This window comes from Diabrotica virgifera, chromosome 4 (assembly GCF_917563875.1).
Source record: "Diabrotica virgifera virgifera chromosome 4, PGI_DIABVI_V3a".
NCBI lineage: Eukaryota > Metazoa > Arthropoda > Insecta > Coleoptera > Chrysomelidae > Diabrotica > Diabrotica virgifera.
This window is the reverse complement of record NC_065446.1, coordinates 171,399,800-171,420,968: the sequence shown is the minus strand read 5'-3', so window position 1 is coordinate 171,420,968 and position 21,169 is coordinate 171,399,800. Positions and strand designations below refer to the sequence as shown.

At 31.0% G+C, this 21,169-nt stretch overlaps 1 protein-coding gene across 1 annotated transcript in view; it reads right to left on the bottom strand.

Annotated features, from left to right (window-relative positions):
* The window catches only part of LOC126883229 (agrin), a 362,103-nt gene extending 342,468 nt beyond the window's left edge, over window positions 1-19,635 (bottom strand). The window contains exon 1 of the mRNA XM_050648507.1: window positions 19,422-19,635. Coding sequence (XP_050504464.1) covers window positions 19,422-19,497 — 76 coding nt within the window. The 5' untranslated portion in view covers window positions 19,498-19,635. The remainder of the gene's footprint in view (window positions 1-19,421) is intronic.
* Window positions 19,636-21,169: the final 1,534 nt, after the last annotated feature.

The window sequence follows — 21,169 nt, the reverse complement described above, 5'->3', positions numbered from 1 at the left end:
ACTACGTGGGCTCTTGTAGTGAAAAATAGTGGAAACGTTGTGTTTTGAAATTATTACTATGCTCACCAATGCCGAGGGGTAACTTCATGTGTCTGTTTAGGGTCGGAACATGCCGAAGATGCATGGATGAGCGCGGTGTAGGTCACGATCGCGGTCGAGGTTTACATCGATGACAGGCAGAACATACCGAAGATACCTTCCTTTCAGTGTTCTTTGCAGTTTCCATATAATCAAAACTTGTCGCAACCTGATTACAAGAAGAAATGAATAAATATACGAGCCGTATCTCCGGCGAATGGCACGTGGTTTAAAAACCACCAATAAACTTTAATTTAGCACGCGATCAGCAGCTCAATCGCGATTTAACACAAACTATTTTGTTTTGTCATCGACATCGCTGTAAACCGCGATGATAGGTCGCGAGGGTGAACGGGTGACACATCCTTGGTATGTGTGATCTCATAAGAAAATGAAGGTTTGTTTTGACATCGATGTAGCGACCTACACCGCGCACATCCCTGTATCCTCGGCATGTTCGTACCCTTCGTGTCGGAACATGCCGAAGAAACATGGATGAGTGCGGTGTAGATCGCAATCGGGGTCGAGGTTTACATCGATGACGGGAAGAGCATACCGAAAATACCTTCCTTTCAGTGTTCTTTGCAGTTTCCATATAATCAAAACTTTCGCAACCTGATTACAACAAGAAATAAATAAATACACGAGCCGTATCTCCGGCGAATGTCACGTGGTTTAAAAACCAGTAATAAACTTTAATTTACCACGCGATCAGTAGCTGGATCTCGATGCAAAACAAACTGTTTTGTTTTGGCATCGACATCGCTGTAAACCGCGATGATAGGTCGCGAGGGTGCACGGTTGACACATCCTTGGTCCGTTCGCTAAACTCAGACTCAACTGGCTAGTGATTTAAGCTAGTAATTTTGCCAATTTGATAAAATTGCCAAAAAATAATTACTAAATAGTTAATAATTACTAAATATGTAGTAATTTTGCAAATTTTGTCAAAATTGGCAAAAACAAAAAAGTTACGTACTAAAATCTTTAGCCATTTGCGTCTGAGTTTAGCGAACCGACTATGTGTGCGATCTCATAAGAAAATGAAGGTTTGTTTTGACATCGATGTAACGACCGCGATCGCGACCTACACCGCGCATATCCATGTATCTTCGGCATGTTCCTACCCTTAGATTGCGAACTCAGGGGATCATAGCCTTCACACAGCATTTCGTCCCAAGTTGTATGAATAGAATGGTCAGGGAGTGTTGAAAATGTTACAAATAAAAATATAAAGGGAACGAGTAGAGGAACGACCCCGGTTCCGGGGTCGTAGTAACCCTAAGAAGGGTACTACAGGAAAATCTTCATCATAGAGCTGCAACAGAACTTACTTTGCTATGATTTGGCCATGAGTCCTGGGTATACCAGTGGCAAATGGAAGGTCTATCGACTGCTGGCGGAGAGTATATGTTACGGGTTATTCTAGGATTACTCGGGTCAAGTGCGAAGTACTCGCCAGGTTTGGGTAAAATAAATGCAAATGTAAAGTTAGTGGAAATATTTATAACTCCAAATGCTTGTATTATTTTAACAGATAGATTAAAAACTTTTTTCTGCAGTATTTATAGTTTTATTTTTCTTACTTTTGTAAAATGCGTTTTATTCTTAAGGATGAGGGGTATGGTTTGAAATATTTAATTTTTTGTTATTATTTCAAATAGAAGTGCTCATTTTCAAGAATACTCTCTGTATTTCAAAATAATCGGAGTAAAATTACCAGAGATACAGCGTGTTGAATATCCCTACCTTCGACTCGGTTTGCCGCGACTTCGCGCCAGCACACTTGAGCGTAATGAGAAACGTTAAACTGTTCGCCCTCTCTTTTGTAGATTACTCCTCGATTCAAAAGACATATTCCAATGTGCATCACTTTACGATTTGACACACAAATAAGAAGATGAAGATGCAGTTGTCAAAACTTTAAACGCATTTTTCTCAAAACTGCTTTTTCAAATGCGGTGGACATTGTAACTGAAAAACTACTCGGCCGATCTACCTGATATTTTGCCAAAGATTTTCTTGAGACATTTCGTGAGGTAACAACGTCGAGATATTTTTCTTTTTTTGCTCATTTTTTGTTCAACAATAATAAATCTGTTGATTTTCACCAAATTTTTACCAAAAATTTCATGTTTTTGATTTCTGATTGATACCAAAAATTCAAAAATCATTAAAAATAAAAAAACTCGTTGTCACCTCGTGAAACTCATAAGCTAATTAAATCTGTTTGAATTTTTTGTTTCGTATGATCTAGTGACGAGTTCTGATGTCCACCGCAAAATCCATTTTTTTGTGAGCTGCCTGTCAAAATTTGTCACCAACGGCTTACTTTTCAATATTTTGGATTGAATTTTTTTCTAAATATTCTTTGAGTTGTACTTAAAATGTTTATTTAATTTAAAAATAAAATAATTGTACTATAGGTTCGAAAAAAATTCACAAAAATGTGCTTGATATGTTGATTTCAAACCATACCCCCCCCCCCCCCCCCTTAAATTAAGATATCTTTCAAACAGTTAGGGCCTTATTATTACCAGTGTATCCAATTAAGCATTTTTATCCAAGAGGCAGCAGGTAGAATGTGTTTTACTCGAGTAAAGCCCGGCATTTGAACTATTTAAATTATATTTCGGACTTACTAGCGGATATTACCGATACCTCGCGAGTAGGTACTTCGCGCTTTACCCGGATTCTCGGATAATCCTAGAATTACCCGTTTACCTAACTTTCCCCGCAACATATTATATATAATATAATGTTTATAAGACAACCTCTTGTATTATAAATATCATCTTAGTAAAAACGCCTGACACAAGATATTTTTTTCTAACATTTCTGTAAAAAATTGATTGGGTATCACTGAGCTTGTTCGCCTCCTACATCATTCATGTATCAAGAAACCGAATAAATGTATCCGTATTTTTAGGTGTAGCTATCACTACCCACTCGCATATTACATTTTCGTTCCACTTTTTGCTAACTGGAGCACATTAATCCATCGAAAGACGAGCTCCTTGCCACAAAAGACATGAGGCTTAAAAGTAACACAAACCATCCATTATACGGGTTCTTAAACGTCAGCACGTATCTGTGGTATACCTAGACTGACATTTATACACTTAATTTTTATTTCCTAAAGCAATTTTTACAGAAGCGTATCATAACAGGAACGACGTTATTAAATATTTGATAATTATTAGCGGAGCAACCAACCAGGAATGTTAACTGTTACTTTTCAGCTAGTTAACAAGCATTTATTTATTTTTAAATGTTGAGATAACTTAAGCATATGGATGTTAGTAGGTTATAGCCAGTGAGCAGAACATACTAACTAAATAATAGTGGTTGGTCTATTTTTAACATCTTTAGTGTTGCCTTATACAGAAGCGTTTAAAACGTGAGCTGCGATGATGCTGCTTAGATTTGAGTAAACTTTTATAAAACCGATTTAACTGATATTAAAAAAAAATTATCAGTAGTAATTACACGAGAGCTCTAAAATTATCGATTTGTTTTCCGAGTGACACTTTGACAGTTTTAATTTCACGAGCCGAAGGGGAGTGAAATTATGTCAAAATGGCACGAGGGCAACAAGTCGATAATAATTTTAGAGATCGAGGGTAATTCGCTGAGATTATTTCATGAATAAAACTGTTTTTTTTAAATAATTGTAACTAATATTTTATTGATATCTTCACCTGAATATTTGCTAAACGTGTTTCTTGGTGTAAAGTTGTAAAACATTAATTATTGTCATTAATGTCACTGAATGTTCATTTTTGCATAGTAACGAAGGGCATCTGATGTAATGCTTGACGACGGGATATTATCAAAAATTATCACTTTAGTTTTTATTTCTGTAGCTTTCTATTGGTCAGATCTCCTATGAATGAAATAATTAACATTACTTTCAAAAGAGAGTGAGAATAAATTGACAATAATGCGACAATTTTTCGAAAACTTGTTGCCCGGCAATAGGCACGAGAGTCCGGAGGGATCGAATTACTATTGCCGAATGGAAATAAGTTTGAGAACAAAATTGGAGTATTATTTTCTTATTTATTCTTACTATCGTGTGATATTCGACAGATTATTTTTTAATACTTACAAATAAAATTCAAGTATTTGTACAAAAACATTCAATGACATTTATCCCAATTAATGTGTCGCACATTTTTCAGCTTGTCAAAGTGAACAGCACAGTTAAGCAAATATTCAGACGAAGATACCAAAATTATTAGTTAAACTTATTTATAAATACAGTTGTAATCATGAAATAATCTTACCGAAGTAGACTAGACCGCTTAAAATTGTCGATTTTTTTCCTCGTGATAATTTAACATTATATGCAGAACTAAAAGTTTATCCCTAACAACACAAAACATTCCAGGAATGTACTATCAAATTTCTATTAATGTTTGAATGTCCTGGACATTTAAGGAACGTTCGGTGAACATCTGATTAAATTATTGGTGGAATGTTACCACAAGACATTCTATGAACATACTACCAATATTATATATTTTAAGAGAGGCCATTTATTATTCAATTTGATTTCATTTTCAAATTTGCCGCGCGTGTATCTATGTATTAGGCAATCCAAACCACGTGACTTCTGGTTGGCATACAAAAAGTTGCAGAGGTTATGTTATGTTTGTTATATCTACTTTTCATTGTTTATCGATTATCGTCGTATTTTTTTTATTTTGGATTCATTTGGATTTCGTTTGCTGTATTTTGTGAACTTTATATACTTTACCATAATGAAAAGTGATTATTTAAGGAAATTATTATTGGAAACTCCAGATGTTGGAGAAAGGTAGAGGAAACAATTTTTATTTAGATACTGTTAATTTTTCCCGGATATTTATCAATATTGATGAAATTTGCAAGCAATAACATTATTTCTTTTACTGTTTTAGATATTTATTGAAGGTGAAAATAATTGGGGATTTAGATCCATATACAATTCAGTCAGAATTCGATTTTACAGTAAAGTGCATTCCACCAAATTACTATTATAGATATTTATACATATCTGGTGGAGTCTCACAGTTACTACTCTAAGCAGCAGATGAAACATACAAAAGCCTTCAGGCAAATAAATATTTTACAGCTGGATTTGTTTTTAAAGTTGGAGTAAAGTTGGAAGTCACGAGCAACAACTTCATAAGTACCTACAAGAATATTGAGGAAATCCAGCTCCTCGATACTACTGGGCAAACTAGAAGATTGAAGAGGACAAAGCCTTTTGAACTAGTTTGAGTGATAGGTGATAGTGAAAAGCAGAGCATAGTGCTTGTGTGCCTGTGTATGTTAGAATAGTGCACGATCTTGTTAGATTAGATAAGAGACGCTATGGGGTAAGCTCTTCATTTTAAGGAACAGTAGTAATTTAGGTTAAATTAAAATTGCTCATTGGTCAGTTATGACCAGATTGTAATTGTAATGTACAATTCAATACAATGAATCATCATCGTAGTGATGAATATGGAAAAAAATATATGACAAGATTGTGTGCAATAAAAATGTTTATATTTATCAAGGATGTATTATTTGGTATGGCCACATATACTTCTGGTATATCGTCGGTGATGTGACAATACCTCCTATCTGGTTTTTCATGAATTTTGTAGGAGACGAAAAACCATTTTTAGGGTCATCTCCTGTTTTCACACGTTTTGTAGTAAATAGATAGTTGAATTTACTACAAAACATGTCAAAGAATATCATATTATGAAAATAGGAGGTGACTGTAAAAAAAGTTTTTAGTGTCTTTTACAAAACTCATGAAAAAACAAATTGGAGGTATTATGTCACATCAGCGACTATATCCAGGGAATGTATAAAAAGATATACTGTGAATGTCCAAAGAACATTCGTAGAAATTCATGGAATGTTCCAACAAGACATTCAAGGAATGTTTAAAATGCTGACAGAGGACTTTCCTGGGACATTTAGGGGACATTCTTGTGCTTTTGAGGACATTCCAGGAATGTTTTCAATATCCTGTGTGTACATTCTAGGAACATACATGGAATGATTGGTGTTATTAGGGTTATGGTTCATTTTTTGAAATGTGACAGTTGTGAAAACTAGGAAACTCGTTATAAATAAACAGAAGCAATCTACCTAAAAATATTCCCAGTATAATAATCTGGGTAGAAAATTCCCGGTAAAATAATAATCTGATTGGACAAAATTAAACACGTGATAAAAAATGTTAATACGCATTTGGAAATTAAAATTATTAAAAAATAATCTGTAACAAAACCCATATAATATGTGGTAGTCACTTGCTCGATCTATAAGGATTTTCATTCTTAATAAATGGTCACTTGTGCTGAATCCCTTTCTAAAACCAGCTTGTTCTTTCGACTGGTATCCGTCGATTTTTGTCGTCAATCTATTGGTTAAAATGCTTGTTAGGAGTTTATATATTACATTGAGGACGGTAGTTTTTATATCTGCTTTGTCCCCTTTCTTTCTTCTATTAGCATATAAACACACACCGGCAAAATTAACGGAGCACCTTAAAAATGGGACATGTTGTTAGATGTCTCGAATTTGCTAAACCTGTTATCCGATTTGAGTGATTTTTTTAGTATGTTATAGCCTTATTACTTAAGAATATCATTGTAATAATATTGTTGCTAGACAGGTAAATGTCATTTTATAACGGATGTAACAATCATACTGTGTTTTTTCCTTAAAGTTCAGAACACTCTCTGGAATGTTATAGCATAGATAAAATATTAAAATGAAAACTCATTTGTAGCTTTAGGCTTTCTAACATTTTCTTTTTTGATTTATTTCTGTTGAATAATAAAATAGTTAGGTACGTTAACAACTAGCCTTATTCTTAATCAATACAGGGTGTTTCTAAATAAGTGCGACAAACTTTAAGGGGTAACTCTGCATGAAAAAATAATGACCGTTTGCTTTATAAACATATGTCTGCAAATGCTTCGTTTCCGAGATATGGGATGTTGAATTTTTTTCTTACAAACTAACGATATTTATTGCTCTAAAACCGGTTGAGATATGCAAATGAAATTTGGTAGGTTTTAAGAAGTAGTTATTGCGCATTTTGTGACATACAATTAATAATTTTATATTCACATTTTAGATACATCCCGTATGCACGCCAATGGTGAATATAAAATTCACTTAAGGGGATCGATACAGAGTTTAGGCTCCAATGCTATTTAAATGGGATTAATTTTTTTTAATCCTGACAAAACTAATAGGTATTTTTGAAAAATTTAAACGCAGAATGAAAGATTACGTTCTTATCGAGGGTCGAAAGTCCCTGAAAACTTCTATAATGTTTACTTAAATAAGTTACAGGGGTGAAAACTAAGAGAAAATGTAGTGTGATTTTTAATTTCAAATATTTCATTCAAAAGAAACTTTTTATTTATTCTAAGGGTGAAACACGCTGAAAGTCCTCCGTCTAAATATTTGAAATTCCGACACAGTAATACTTTCGCTACGCCCTGTATATCGATCTTCCGCATAGGCAGAGTATGGCGTTTTTCAATTCTCACGGGATTTGGATGTTTATTTCGGTTTTTGCGATTCTTTGAAATTTGGTGTACAAAGGTGCCCCAAATTGTTTATATCCTACAAAATTGTAAACGGAATATTTTTCAAAGAGGTTCCACGTTAAGTAGGGACTCAGAGTATTAAAAGGTTTTTATGATATTTACAGTTTTGGTTTGTCGGTTATATGTTCGTCGGTATATCCAAATAGCTACAGGAAGAACCCCTGCTATGCTGTTAGGCTGTTGCAGTCTAGAAGATGAAAGATTTTTATGACTTTCTCAGACACAAATTTATTGAGGGTTGTATTAGAGCAGGAAGGATTAGTCGATTGCTTTTTCAGCTCTTAAATATTGGTTCTAAAAACTAACTGTAATTGTATGAGTGATTCATCGCATTTCGTGTAAACTCGAGAGATTTTGTTATTGCGAAGTTTAAGTACTTGTAATTGGTTGAAGGTAGGACCATCATGGCGTTCGAGGGATGTCTTGAGAGTTTTTTCTGACCATTTGATTGGTAGGGAAATATCTGGTATGATTCCTATTGGTCTAAGTAGGAAGTCACTTTTTTTTGGGAGAGGAACCCAAGTTTTAGAAGGATCGAGTTAGCGGTCCTAGAAAGCAGTTCCGTATAAGCAATCATCATGTTCAGTTGAGTTCCGTAGAAGTCACCATCAAGTGAAGTTGAGTTTAGTTTTGGTTCCTTTAGGGCCATCGTCATGGAGAAGAGTTCTCCCAGGGCCATCATCGAGTTAAGTTGAGTTTTGGTTCCCTTAGGGCCATCGTCATGGAGTTGAGTTCCATTAAGTGTTTCGGAATGTAGTTTTCCAGTTTCCCAGCCGGCTAGGTTAATTCCAGCCCGGTGAATGTGATGGTGTATCGTGAACTCCGGCGATTTTCCCGCTGTTTCTAAGCAAATCGTCGTTATCATTTTATACCAATGTTGGTATCCACTAATTTCTTTTAAGCAGTCAGAACCAGAAGTAGGAGAGAAGAGTTTCAATTTTCTCATTACTATGTTCAACAGTGCAGTTAAAACATGTAGTATGCTCACATACTTTATTTTGGTCAAAGTTTAACGAACTTTTAAACTATTTATGTTCGAGTCTTAACTAAATAATTTTGTTCAAGTAAAAGTAAATTTGATCCAGTTTAACGAACTTTTAAACTATTTATCTTCAAGTGAAAGCTGAATTTTTCTATAATAATGTTTGTTTATAAACAATGTACTGTTTGCTGTAATTAACGACAGTGAAGTAAGTGTTTCGAGAGTGCAATAGCGCCTTGGACTTTCGAATCAAGCTACGAGGAAGAAGCCAGGACACTAATTGTTAAGGTATAATTTTTATATTTGTAAAACTGTTCGTTTCATCTTTGATTAATTGGTAATCTGGTCTCTATTTGTAACAGAGAGATCAGAGATTAATTTTTTTGTTTTTAATAAATAATGTTTGATTTTCAACATATAATTTATTTTCTTCCCTTCTCTCTTGAATCGTAAGAACGATAAAACATTGACTGAGTATATAATTTTGAGTATAAAGTAAAGGAGGTAAGTTACATTATAACATTTTGTATATTATGTATATCATTTTATTTGACTATGTTTCTTTGTTTTATTTTAATTTATCTTTCTTTGTTTTATTTCTATTTTTTTGTATAAAGTTTGGTTTCCCTTAGGTAACCAATGGCGCCCAATATTTTATTTTTTGTATTTTTCTTTATTTTTTATTTCACATCCTTATTTCGATTTTTCTATCTTTCTAATTTTTCTAAGCTAATAAGAATATATCATAACATCTATTAAAGAATCCACTCCCTAAAATCTCTGAGACAGTAGCAACCGAGGTACTTAATAAATTATGTAGCACGAATTTTGTCCAATTCTTAATTAGTCATGTCTCATAAAACAACAGGGGCTATCTTTTGTCTTACATTAAAATGGCCCCATATGACTTCCATTCTTTGTCGTGTTTCATAAAATGGCTTCCATGCGTGGGGCTGTTTCATAAAATTAATTGTGCTACAAGGGACTTTCGGCCCTTGATAATAATTTAGTCTTCCATTCTGCGTCTAAATTTTTTTAAAAATATTGATTAGTTTTTCAGGATTCGAAAAAATGGATATTGAACAAAAATCGAACATTTGCTACTTTTGTCACACAACGCACTGAGTCGAATAGAATATGGTGAGAAGGCAGTGACAATTTTAAATATTTGATACATAGCATCGGGAATACATATCTTGAGTTGTTGAATCAATAATATTGATAGTGTATTTGATAAATAATTGATTTAGGACGTGAACTTAATAAAAAGTTATTTATCGTTTATTATTTATGGAAGATCCAAGCAAAGAATATATCAGGATATATTCTGTGATCCAAGTATTTTGTTGTTAAAGATGTTCAAAATTGTAAGCGTTCCATAGTAACAATATATTATTATTAAAAAATCACTTTATTACTTTTAATCTTTTCTCGATTGAGTATTAGTTTTTGTTGAACAGTATATAAATTATTACAATCACTGAATACGTAGTTAGTGAAAAAATTGTCATATTAATTAACTGAATTAATAATTTAAGCAATTATACAAGTAAAAGTTATCCAAGAACATTCAAAAGTCATCTCTAAGTTAATTATGACATTGTCAATTAATGTTTACATATCCATACCAGAGAGAATTTTACTACACTTAATTTGCCGTGTAAAGTCAGAAAAAGTAGGGATAGCCGTAAAATATTTGCGATTACACTCTTAACTATCTTGATATATAATATCTTATGAGGAAACTAATATCATATGATATAATATAAATTCTTGTGCATGCAGTACATGCCAATTCATTAATTCTGCTGGGAAATGTAATCATTGGATATCATTGCAAGAGATAAATTTATAAACAATAAAGTCGTCATTTGGTAACGATGGGCGCTAATGGGTTAAGTTGCGATAATCTTAAAAAAATAACCAACAAACTATTTAGTATGGAATGGAAATCACTTATGAAATAAAATTTTATATTGTTGGGCCTATTATGAATAATATAGGGTGAAATTTCGAAATTATGAAGTGTTAAAACCACTTATGGAGTAACATTGTTTGTGTACTTATTTCAGAAAATTATAAAAAACTTTGAGATATGTCAACTTTTGAATTCAAACGGGCTCTTTTTAAACATAAATTTAAATGTACATGGTGATTCACGCAAGTCTAACATAGTCCATCATCTTTATTTTGAATGGATCGCCCTGTAGATTTTTGTTTTTACCACTTTAACAATGTTATCTTAAAAAACTAGGTATATTATGTAGAATCTATTCTGATTAAAACAAGGGGAAATTTTGAAATTATTTTCGTCACGAAATTAAATACAAAACCCAATATATGTATTGATACGTCGTTTAGAAAATTGATATCTAAATTTAGTTAATTTAATAAAAATAGCATTATTTAAGATTGTGATAAAATTATTAATTTCAAAATTTGTTGCATTTAACATCTTGATTGAATTAATAGTAATTTCAAAATGTTACCTTGCATTATCTATTCATAATCATAATATTTTATATCCTATATAATATACTTTTTTGAGACGGGGTTCTTATGTAGCTTCTACAAACTTAAAAATATACAGGGTGTTTCATTAAAAATAAAGATGAACTATGCTAGACTAGCATGAATCACCCTTTACAATTATATAATCTATGTGCACATTTATGCTTAAAAGTCGAAGGGCTTTAGCGTTTTTTATAATTTTTTAAAACAAGGACTAAAATAATATTATTCCATTTTATAAGTGGTTTCCCCCTGTATATGGAATATTTGGAAAACAATCTTTTTTTGACAAATTTTATTTTCTACCAATATTTCAACGCTATAAAATCTAATGGTTGTTATACAAATAAGGAAAAAATAACTATTACTTTTTAATATAAGACGGAAGTATACTAGGTAGATAATGCAGTCAGATTGAGACTACACATTAAGAGAGATGATCTCTACTGTTATGTCAACCATACATTGATTGTATCCGGCCTTAACCTAATCTTTTAAAACAAGAAAATTATAGAGGTGAGTACCGTCATTATACAAAAGACAAGCTGAACAAATGGATTCGCTTAGACCTAGATATTATGTTATATGGGATTAAACCACAATAATTGATTATCATGCGAGTTGCATTATAACAGTGAGCACGTAAAGGTTGGAATAAATTCATTTTTTCATGAATGGGCAATTCTGGAAATAAATCCCAAAACAGGTCAATTTTTATTTTTAATTTACGACTTTTTGGCATATATATCATACTAATGACGTCACCCATCTGGGAGTAATTCAATTCTCTATTCAGTAATATAAACATTAACATAATTATTTATACAGGGTGTACAAAAAAATTGTTTTTGAATTCAATTTATTGACATAAAAAGAAGAATTTATTCAATTCAAAATATATTTTACTGCTATCAGAAAACAGGAAAAATGTTTACTTGATAAATAAATATTATTTTTTGCTTAAATTCAATATTAAAGCAGCCGCCCACCGGCCTCTTGACAGTTTGAACATTTAATTTAAGCAAAAAGGAATAATTATTTATCAAATAAACATTTTTTTCTGTTTTCTGAGAGCAGTAAAATGTATTTTGAATTAAATAAGTTACATAAATTCTTCTTTTTGTCAATAAATTTAATTAAAAAAAATTTTTTTTGGACAACCTGTATAGATAATTATGTTAATGTTTATATTACTGAATAGAGAATTAAATTACCTTTCAAATGAGCTATCAAACGACCCCTATCCTCATTTAAAAAAATCATCGATGACGTCATCACGCCCAGATGGGTGATGTCACTAGTATGATATATAAGCCAAAAAGTCGTAATTTAAAAATAAAAATTGACCTGTTTCGGGATTTTTTTCCAAAGTCGTCCATTCTCGAGAAAATGAATTTATTCCAACCTTTACGAGCTCACTGTATATTTGCTTTGACGTCGCTATTTCCAATCCTGAAATTGTTTGCAAAAAAATCTGAAATAAAAATTATGGGCTATCTTAAGTTGATATTCGCAAAATTTTGGCTCAAATGCTTTTTAAATGCTTCATTTTTTTGAGTCCGGGGAAAAATAATAAGTATTTTTGACAAATTTTTAACTCAGAATCAAAGATTACGTTATTACCGAGGGCCAAAACTCCCTGAAAACTTCTATAATGTTTATTTTAATGAGTTACAGGGGTGAAAAAAAAAAAGAAAAAATTTAGTGTGATTTTTAATTTTAAATATCTTATTCAAAAGAAACTTTTTATTTATTCTAAGGGACTTTCGGCCCTCGGTATTAATGTGTAGTCTTTCAGCCTGCATTTAAATTCTTCAAATATATATTTAATATTTTTTTCAGGATTCGAAAAAAATGAACATATTATGTCCGTCGTGATATTATTTTCCAAATCAAACATTTGCTATCTTTGTCATACAACTCACTCAATCGAACAGAATGCGGTGAGAAGACAAACAAGGCTACTAATTATTTGACACGGTTTCAGGAATGTTAGTTGCTTATTAAATACTATTAATAGTGTATTTGATAAATAATTGATTTAAGACGTGAAATTAATAAAAAGTTATTTATTGTTTATTATTTATGGAAGATACACCAGGATATATTCTGTGATCCAAGTATTTTGTTGTTAAAGATGTTTAAAATGTATCGAAGCGTTCCTTAGTAACCATATATATTTAAAAAATCACTTTATCACTTTTTCTCTTTTCTCGATTATTAGTTTTGTTGTATATTATATAAATTATTGTAATCACTCAATAGGTATTTAGTGAAAAAATAATCATATTAATTAACTGAATTAACCCGGGAACAGTCGCGCCGTGAGAAAAATTCTCACATTTTATCCTTTTTCGTGATAACATTGCTTTTCACGCGTAAGTGCCTCGAGGAGGATCATAGTAATGCGTGGAAACTTTCTTTATTTTTTTTTGTGGAATTTATGGCTTTGCTGAAAACAAATTAGCTTTAAAATTGTTAGAAATAAGTATTTTTAACATAATAAGTAAATAAAAATATTATAAAATAGAAATTTGTTTCAGATTCGTATTTAAATTTGTATTGTGAAATTTTTTTCTCTACGCGCGTAACAGAAGTGAGCGCGACTGCTCCCGGGTTGATAATTAAATTGATTATACAATTAACGGTTATTCAAGAACATTCAAAAGCCATCTATAAGTTAATGATGACAGTGCCATTGCCAACTAATGGTTACATTTCCATACCAGTGATAATTTTACTAAACGTAATTTGCAGTATAAAGAAAGAAAAAGTAGGGATAGCCTAATAAGTAGGGATAATTTTTATAAATTTAATATATTATTAAAATCGGTTGTAACCATTAGCCTCATATTTTTTATTTCAGAATTTTTTGAAAACCATTTCCAGATTGAAAGTAGGAGCGTCACACATGTAAAATAGGTACTTTGTTTCACGACGAGTTTTATTTATTTGAACTATCTATACAGGGTGTCCCGAAAAGATTGGTCATAAATTATACCACACATTCTGGGGTCAAAAATAGTTCGATTGAACCTAACTTACCTTAGTACAAAAAATGTGCTCACAAAAAAAGTTACAGCCCTTTGAAGTTACAAAATGAAAATCGATTTTTTTCAATATATCGAAAACTATTAGAGATTTTTTTATTGAAAATTGACATGTATCATTCTTATGGCAGGAACATCTTAAAACAAAATTATAGTGAAATTTGTCCACCCCATAAAAAATGTATGGGGATTTTGTTCCTTTAAACCCCCCCCCCCCCAAACTTTTGTGCGCGTTCCAATTAATTCAATAGTGTGGTACCATTAGTTAAACACAAGGTTCTTAAACCTTTTTTACCTTTTAGTATTTTTTCGATAAACCAGTTTTTATCGAGATGCGGCTTCTTTTTCAATATATTCACGTAAAAATTGTATGGGGGTTTTGTTCCTTTAAACCCCCCAAATGTTTGTGTACGTTCCAGTTCCAATTAAACTATTATTGTGGTACCATTAGTTAAACACAGTGTTTTTAAAACTTTTGCCTCTTAGACTTGTTTTCATAAGTAATCTTTTATCGAGATGTGGCTTCTTTTTTAAAATATACCTAAAAATGTAAATTATAAAAAATAAATTTTCAGATTATTAATATATTATTCAGATTATTAACAGGCCTCTATAATCGTACTTAACCATATACAAATATGTGGTGGATTCGTCAAATATTCAAAATATCTCGATAAACACTGGCTTATCGAAAAAGTACTAAGAGGCAAAAAAGTTTTAAAAACATTGTGTTTAACTAATGGTTCCACAATAATAATTTAATTGGAACGTACAGAAAAGTTTGGGGGGGTTTGAAATGAAACAAAACCCTCATACAATTTTTATGGGGTGCACAAATTTCACTTTAATTTTTTTTAAGATGTTGCTGCCATGAAAATGCCACATGCCCATTTTCAATAAAAAATCTCTGAGAGTTTTCGATATATGAAAAATAATCGATTTTCATTTTGTAATTTCAAACAGCTGTAACTTTTTTTGTTAGTACTATTGTATATGAAGAGTACAGGGGAAAAAGAAGGAATGTCACGTTTTATATATATTGAGATAAACGCCAATAACGGTTTAATTTTTATGATACCTAAAAACTACTTAGGAGATTCTTAGCAGAATTCTAGCAATTATTATTCTATAATCTTAATATAATATGAATCTGTATTAACTTAGTAATTTAATGATGCACCAAAAAACTGCTAACATTCCTTATTTTTGTTCAGTGGCGTGCGGACTTTGTGTACTGGTCCTTCGAATTGATAAAAATTCTTAGAAAATTTATATAGACTGATCTTTATGTTTATTGTCTTAAATCGATAGCCTAGTCCAGGGGTGGCGAACCTTTTTATATTAGAAGGCCAATTTTCATTTTACCATTTTTGAGAAGGCCGCATCCATATATACATATATACGATTTAATTAAAGGGATTTATATGCAAAATTAAAATACATAATTTTCTTTGCAATTAAATAGTTTATTTTTTAGAATGACATACAATTAATAAATTCCAAAAAATTTGACATTTAATTTTACGATCCAGAAAATTTAATGGAATTTCTGTGGTTGTTTATTGGATGACAAAAAAGAAATATTTGGTTCAATTGACGTGGTACGTAATTTAAGTTGATCTTCCAAATGAACATCACTTATGTGACTTCTTAGACGGGTTTTAATTTGAGTCATGTATATTTCTATAATTTTTATTTTATGGAAAGGCCACAACTTGGACAAGAAAAGGCCACATGCGGCCTTAAGGCCGCACGTTCGCCACCCCTGGCCTAGTCGATAGTACTCAGTTTTTGCTACCACATGGCGAGAAAAGCCAAAATTAATGAAAAAGTGACATTCCTTGTTTTTCCCCTGTACTCTTCATATAGGTAAGTGAGGTTCAATCAACGTATTTTGACCCCAGAATCTGTGTTATAATTTATGACCAATCTTTTCGGGACACCCTGTATATCGGAAACCACTTTTAATAATATGATATTGTCACGGTCCCAGGCCGGCCCTGTCAACGCCAGAACTTTCTGGCGACGAACTGTCTGAGGGCGAGAGGAAACTTGTTTACGATCTAGAACGCCATCGAATACACCTTTTTTATTGCTCTGTAAATAATATTTACCTTTCGATTTTTCTGGAAATCAGTAGATTAATTTTATAACTATATAAAGAGACATTTTTGGAATTAGAGTTCAGTCATAAATTTGTAGCCGTCGCGAAATAAATTGTAAATAAATTATAATAAAGCCGTGGTTATTTTGTAACGTATAAAATTAGTGTAGTATTTTCTAATAAAGTAATTAATGTTAAGTGTTTATCGTAGTTTGTAAAATAAAAGGTATAAATTCATTGTTTTTCATTTGTTTAGTTGTAAGTTACTAAAAATAAATAAAGTCAACTAAAATTAAACTTAGTGCTAAAAACATAAATAATAAAATAATAAAGTCAACCGCGTAATAGAAAAGACAGTTGCATAACAATATTTATTAAAATCGGTTTCTCAAGATTACAAGTTATGACGAATTTACAGAAAATATTTTGGCAGACATACCACTTCTGGTTATACCGAAAATGAACATAAACTTTAGTATTTTAAATGAAACACCCAGTATATTATTATATTTTTAGATTCTAGGTGAAGTTCTAGAAAAAATGTGCAAAGGTGTCATAATTTACTTTTCTAGTTGGGAAATAAGCCACAATTTAACTTAAAAAAAAGTATAATAAATTACATAAATGCCACAAAGAAATAGCTTCAAAACAATGTTAACGTGTCATAAGTCTAACCTTCGCATTTTTGAATTATTCATCTTTTTTTTTCAAAAATTTTGCAGATAGAGATACTTTTCAAAGTAGTCCATTCACTCACGGTAAAAGAATGCAAAACCTCCTAATTCTAAAGAACCGCTCTAATTTAGATGAAATTTTGCAAGTGAGCTTATCTTGTCTTTCTCTTTAAAAGTGATATGACTAGAATAGGTTATTTTTGTTTGGTACCAAAAATTAAAAAGAGCTAATATAAGCGTTATTTAAATCTAAATTATGTGTAAACATGTTAAATAAATATTTTTCTCTCATATAGCAATGTATTTTATGGTTTATAACTATTTTGAAACCCTTAAAAACTACCCTTTAGGCAAAAATTTGTAAAAAATATTTTGCATTCAGAGCCATCAAATTATGTATATGTAATGAATTTTGTAGTGTTTTAAATTTATATAATATTTTTAATATATATTTAATATTTTCAACCTTACTAGACTTACCTTTCAAATAAACTTATTCAAAAAATTATTTTTGCAATATTTTAAAATTTTGAATGATATTTTATAGCATCTTACATTTATTTTACTAATTATAAGTCTACTTATAGATATAATGCATTTATTCAATTCTTAAAAACCATCCTATAAAAATTATAAGATAAGTACCTATTTAAAAAAATATGTTTGCTTTATCACGTATTTATTAATGACCCTGTAGAATTCCACATATTTTCCAAGCCTGAAGAATAATAATTTTTTAGGATATTCTTTTGGATATTATAATGGTATTATCGATTCATGTCACACTAAAAACTCACCCTGTATGACTTAATAATGTAGTTTATAAAGAAATGTTAATAAGTTTATAAAGAAATAATTATAATAATTTTGTAAACTAAGAAGCAAAAAACTAGGTATAATAAGACCAAAGATTAAATCAAATTTGGGGACCTGTTGGTTTTATCAAAGCCAACCCAAAATAAGAAAAAAAAAATTTTTATACCTACTATTTTTGTTAACTTATATAATATAAATGTTGTTTGTTTGTCTCATATGTTGTGTTTAGTTTAATTATATATTTAAAATGTATCATTTACTAAAATTATTTCTATAAAAAAATAAAGTGAAAGAACTGAAATATTTAAAAAAATAATCATAAACATTTATAACATATATAGTAAATGAAGATAAAGAAAGTTTATGCAGCTTAATTTTTAAGAAATTACATTATCGCGAAAGGTAATAAATAATAAAATTAACCTTGACATAGGCGTAAATCAAAAGATTTATATTAAGGAAGTACAAAACTCAAAGAAGTACCACAAAATGACATTTTGTGGTACTTCTTTGAGTTTTGTACTTCCTTACCTCGAGACCACATTTGAGAATGGATACTTTTTTTAGCATTTTCTAATATTTTTCAAAAAATTTATCTGAAGGAGTTTCTTATTATTTTCTTTTATATTATAGAGAAGACGCTTCTGTTTTTCTTCAATAAAATTATAATTTCCAATTATGATTTATGATTCTTAAAAAATATACGGATATTTATTTCAGGTTAAGAAAAAAATTTAAATATTAAGTTAACAAAAATTTTAATCTTTAAAAGTAAAGAAACCAAAATTCCAATAAAAATGAATAGATAAAATAGTTTCCGAGATATTGAATTCGGTAAAGCAATTTATATATATTTTTTAAATAAAATACAATTTTTTAGCATTTTCTAATATTTCTCAAAAACTTTATCTGAAGGACTTTCTTATTATTTTGTTTTATATTATAGAGAAGACGTTTTTTTTTTCTTAAAAATTATAATTATTTACAAAATTGTGATAGTTCTATATGATTCTCAAAAAATATAGTGTTAAATATTTTTCAGACAGTTTACGAAAAAAAAAAAAAAATTAATATTAAGTTAACAAATTTTAATCTTTTAAAAGTAAAGAAACCAAAATTCCAATAAAAAGGAGTAGACAAAATAGTTTCCGAGATATTGAATTCGGCAAAGCAGTTTATATTTATTTTATAAAATACAATTTTTTTAGCATTTTTTAATATTTCTCAAAAAATTTAGCTGAAGGAGTTTCTTATTATTTACTTTTATTTAGAGAAGACGTTCTTTTTTTCTTAAATAAAATTGTACTTTCCAATTTTGACATTTTTTTTCTCAAAAAATATACAGTTAAATGTTTTTTTCAGTTTACGAAAAAAATTTAAATACTAAGTTAAAAAAATTTAATCTTTGAAATTAAAGAAACCAAAATTATTATTAGTATATTATTACAAATAAAAAAAAATTAAAATAGTTTTCGATTAACCTTGTATAAATAAATTTCTGTATCAGTACTAATAAAAAAACAAAAGTAAGTTCGACTTCACAGTATCTTGTAAACTTCGTCACATCGTCACGAAAACCATTCGTGTGCTTACCTGTAACAAGAACACCCGCCATGATAAACAGGGTGAATAAAAAACCCTTGCCACACAGTAGTTTCGAATACATCATAGTAAGCACTGTCCAACCGCAGAAGTAAAAAAATGACTCTCGCGAATCTCACGACTTTGGCAGATCAGATTCAGCGATAAGTTGATCTGCCCAGGCAGCGACAACGGTGTGTACTGAATAAGAGCGACAGAAATTGTGGTCTATATGAAACCACCTCTTCTGTAAATGTGAAAAGAAAAGGCGAGGTGTATCTCTACTATCCGTGCATTTGTCTTTGTAAACCGCTAATTGCAGATCTGCACTGATAGCTTTTTGTTTATTACGCATCATTCCCGTACGGAGCAGATCTTTGTCTGCGATGCTCAGACACCTTTTTTGATTTTAAATAATTTATAATTAAATTAACAGCGCTTGGAGCTAACTGTAATTTTATTTAGAAATTGAAATCGGTTTTCTTGGGGTTTTCTAGTTAATTATTAGGTATTTAATCATTTAAAACTAATGAACTGTTTCCTTTCTACTCTTTATTTATTTATATAGGGTATTTTTATGGTAGGGGAGCCCAAGCGGGGATTTTTGTAGTTACTCGCGCTCGTCAGATTATTACACGGGGAGAAACCTTGTACCCTGAAAATGTACCTCTACCATATCATCATCATCAAGGGTACTACAGCCCTATGAAAGAGCCTCGACCTTCCCAAGTCTATTACGCCAGTCAGTCCTATCCATTGCCAACCGTTGCCAGTTTGTTGCGCCTATTTTTCTCCCATCCTCATCTACACCATCCTTCCATCTAAGTTTTGGCCTACCCCTATTTCTACTTCCCACAGGTTGTGACATAAGGATTCTTCTAGGAGGGTTGTTATGCTGTGATCTTGGTAGATGTCCTGCCCACCTTAGTCTTTCTATTCTTATAAAGGAGCATCCATAAACTACGTCGTAAAAATTTTGGAGTTTTTAATACCCTCCCCCCTTCCGTCGTAAAGCGTCATTTACAGTTGACCCCCCCTCATACCGACGTCGCAATTGCAACTCATGACCCCCCCTTTTTAGTGATTTTTTTAAAAATTTCATATTATTTCTGGATTTTTTAAAGTTAGCTCTCAAAGTTGATTTACGAATGTATCTAAATCATTATTACTATGTAGCTCATTAATATCCTCGTACTTTTTTCTCTCAATTCACTGTACAACTAATTAGCTTTATTGGGACAAAAGACAACACTTTTATCGGAGTTCCTATGCTTTCTTAACTGCATCATATAAATATTGATACTTATTTTGTTTTGATTTCAATGCCATTTCTTTTATTAAGTAACTAAATAGAATCGAATATTTTATTTCTATTCATTGTTGCAGAATTGTTTCACACAGAGTATTCAGTAAATAAATGAACGGTTTAATATTTATTGCTTCCTGGCATTGTTCTGTATATATGATTATATCTGTGGTATACCTCGTAGTTGTACCTCCTCCTCCAAATACCATTTTCACAGATGCCACCGAATATTCCTCTCAGGATCCTTCGTTCAAATATAAGCAGAAGGTTTTCTTCTGCCTTGGAGATGGTTCATGTCTCCGATCCATATGTCAACACTGGTTGTATAAGGGTTTTGTATATGGTTATTTTTGTTTTTTGGCTTAAATTTCTGCTTCTCATATGTCTACTCAGTCCAAAATAGCATTTGTTCGATGGGATTATCGTTCGCTTGATTTCTTCCGTCATGACGTTC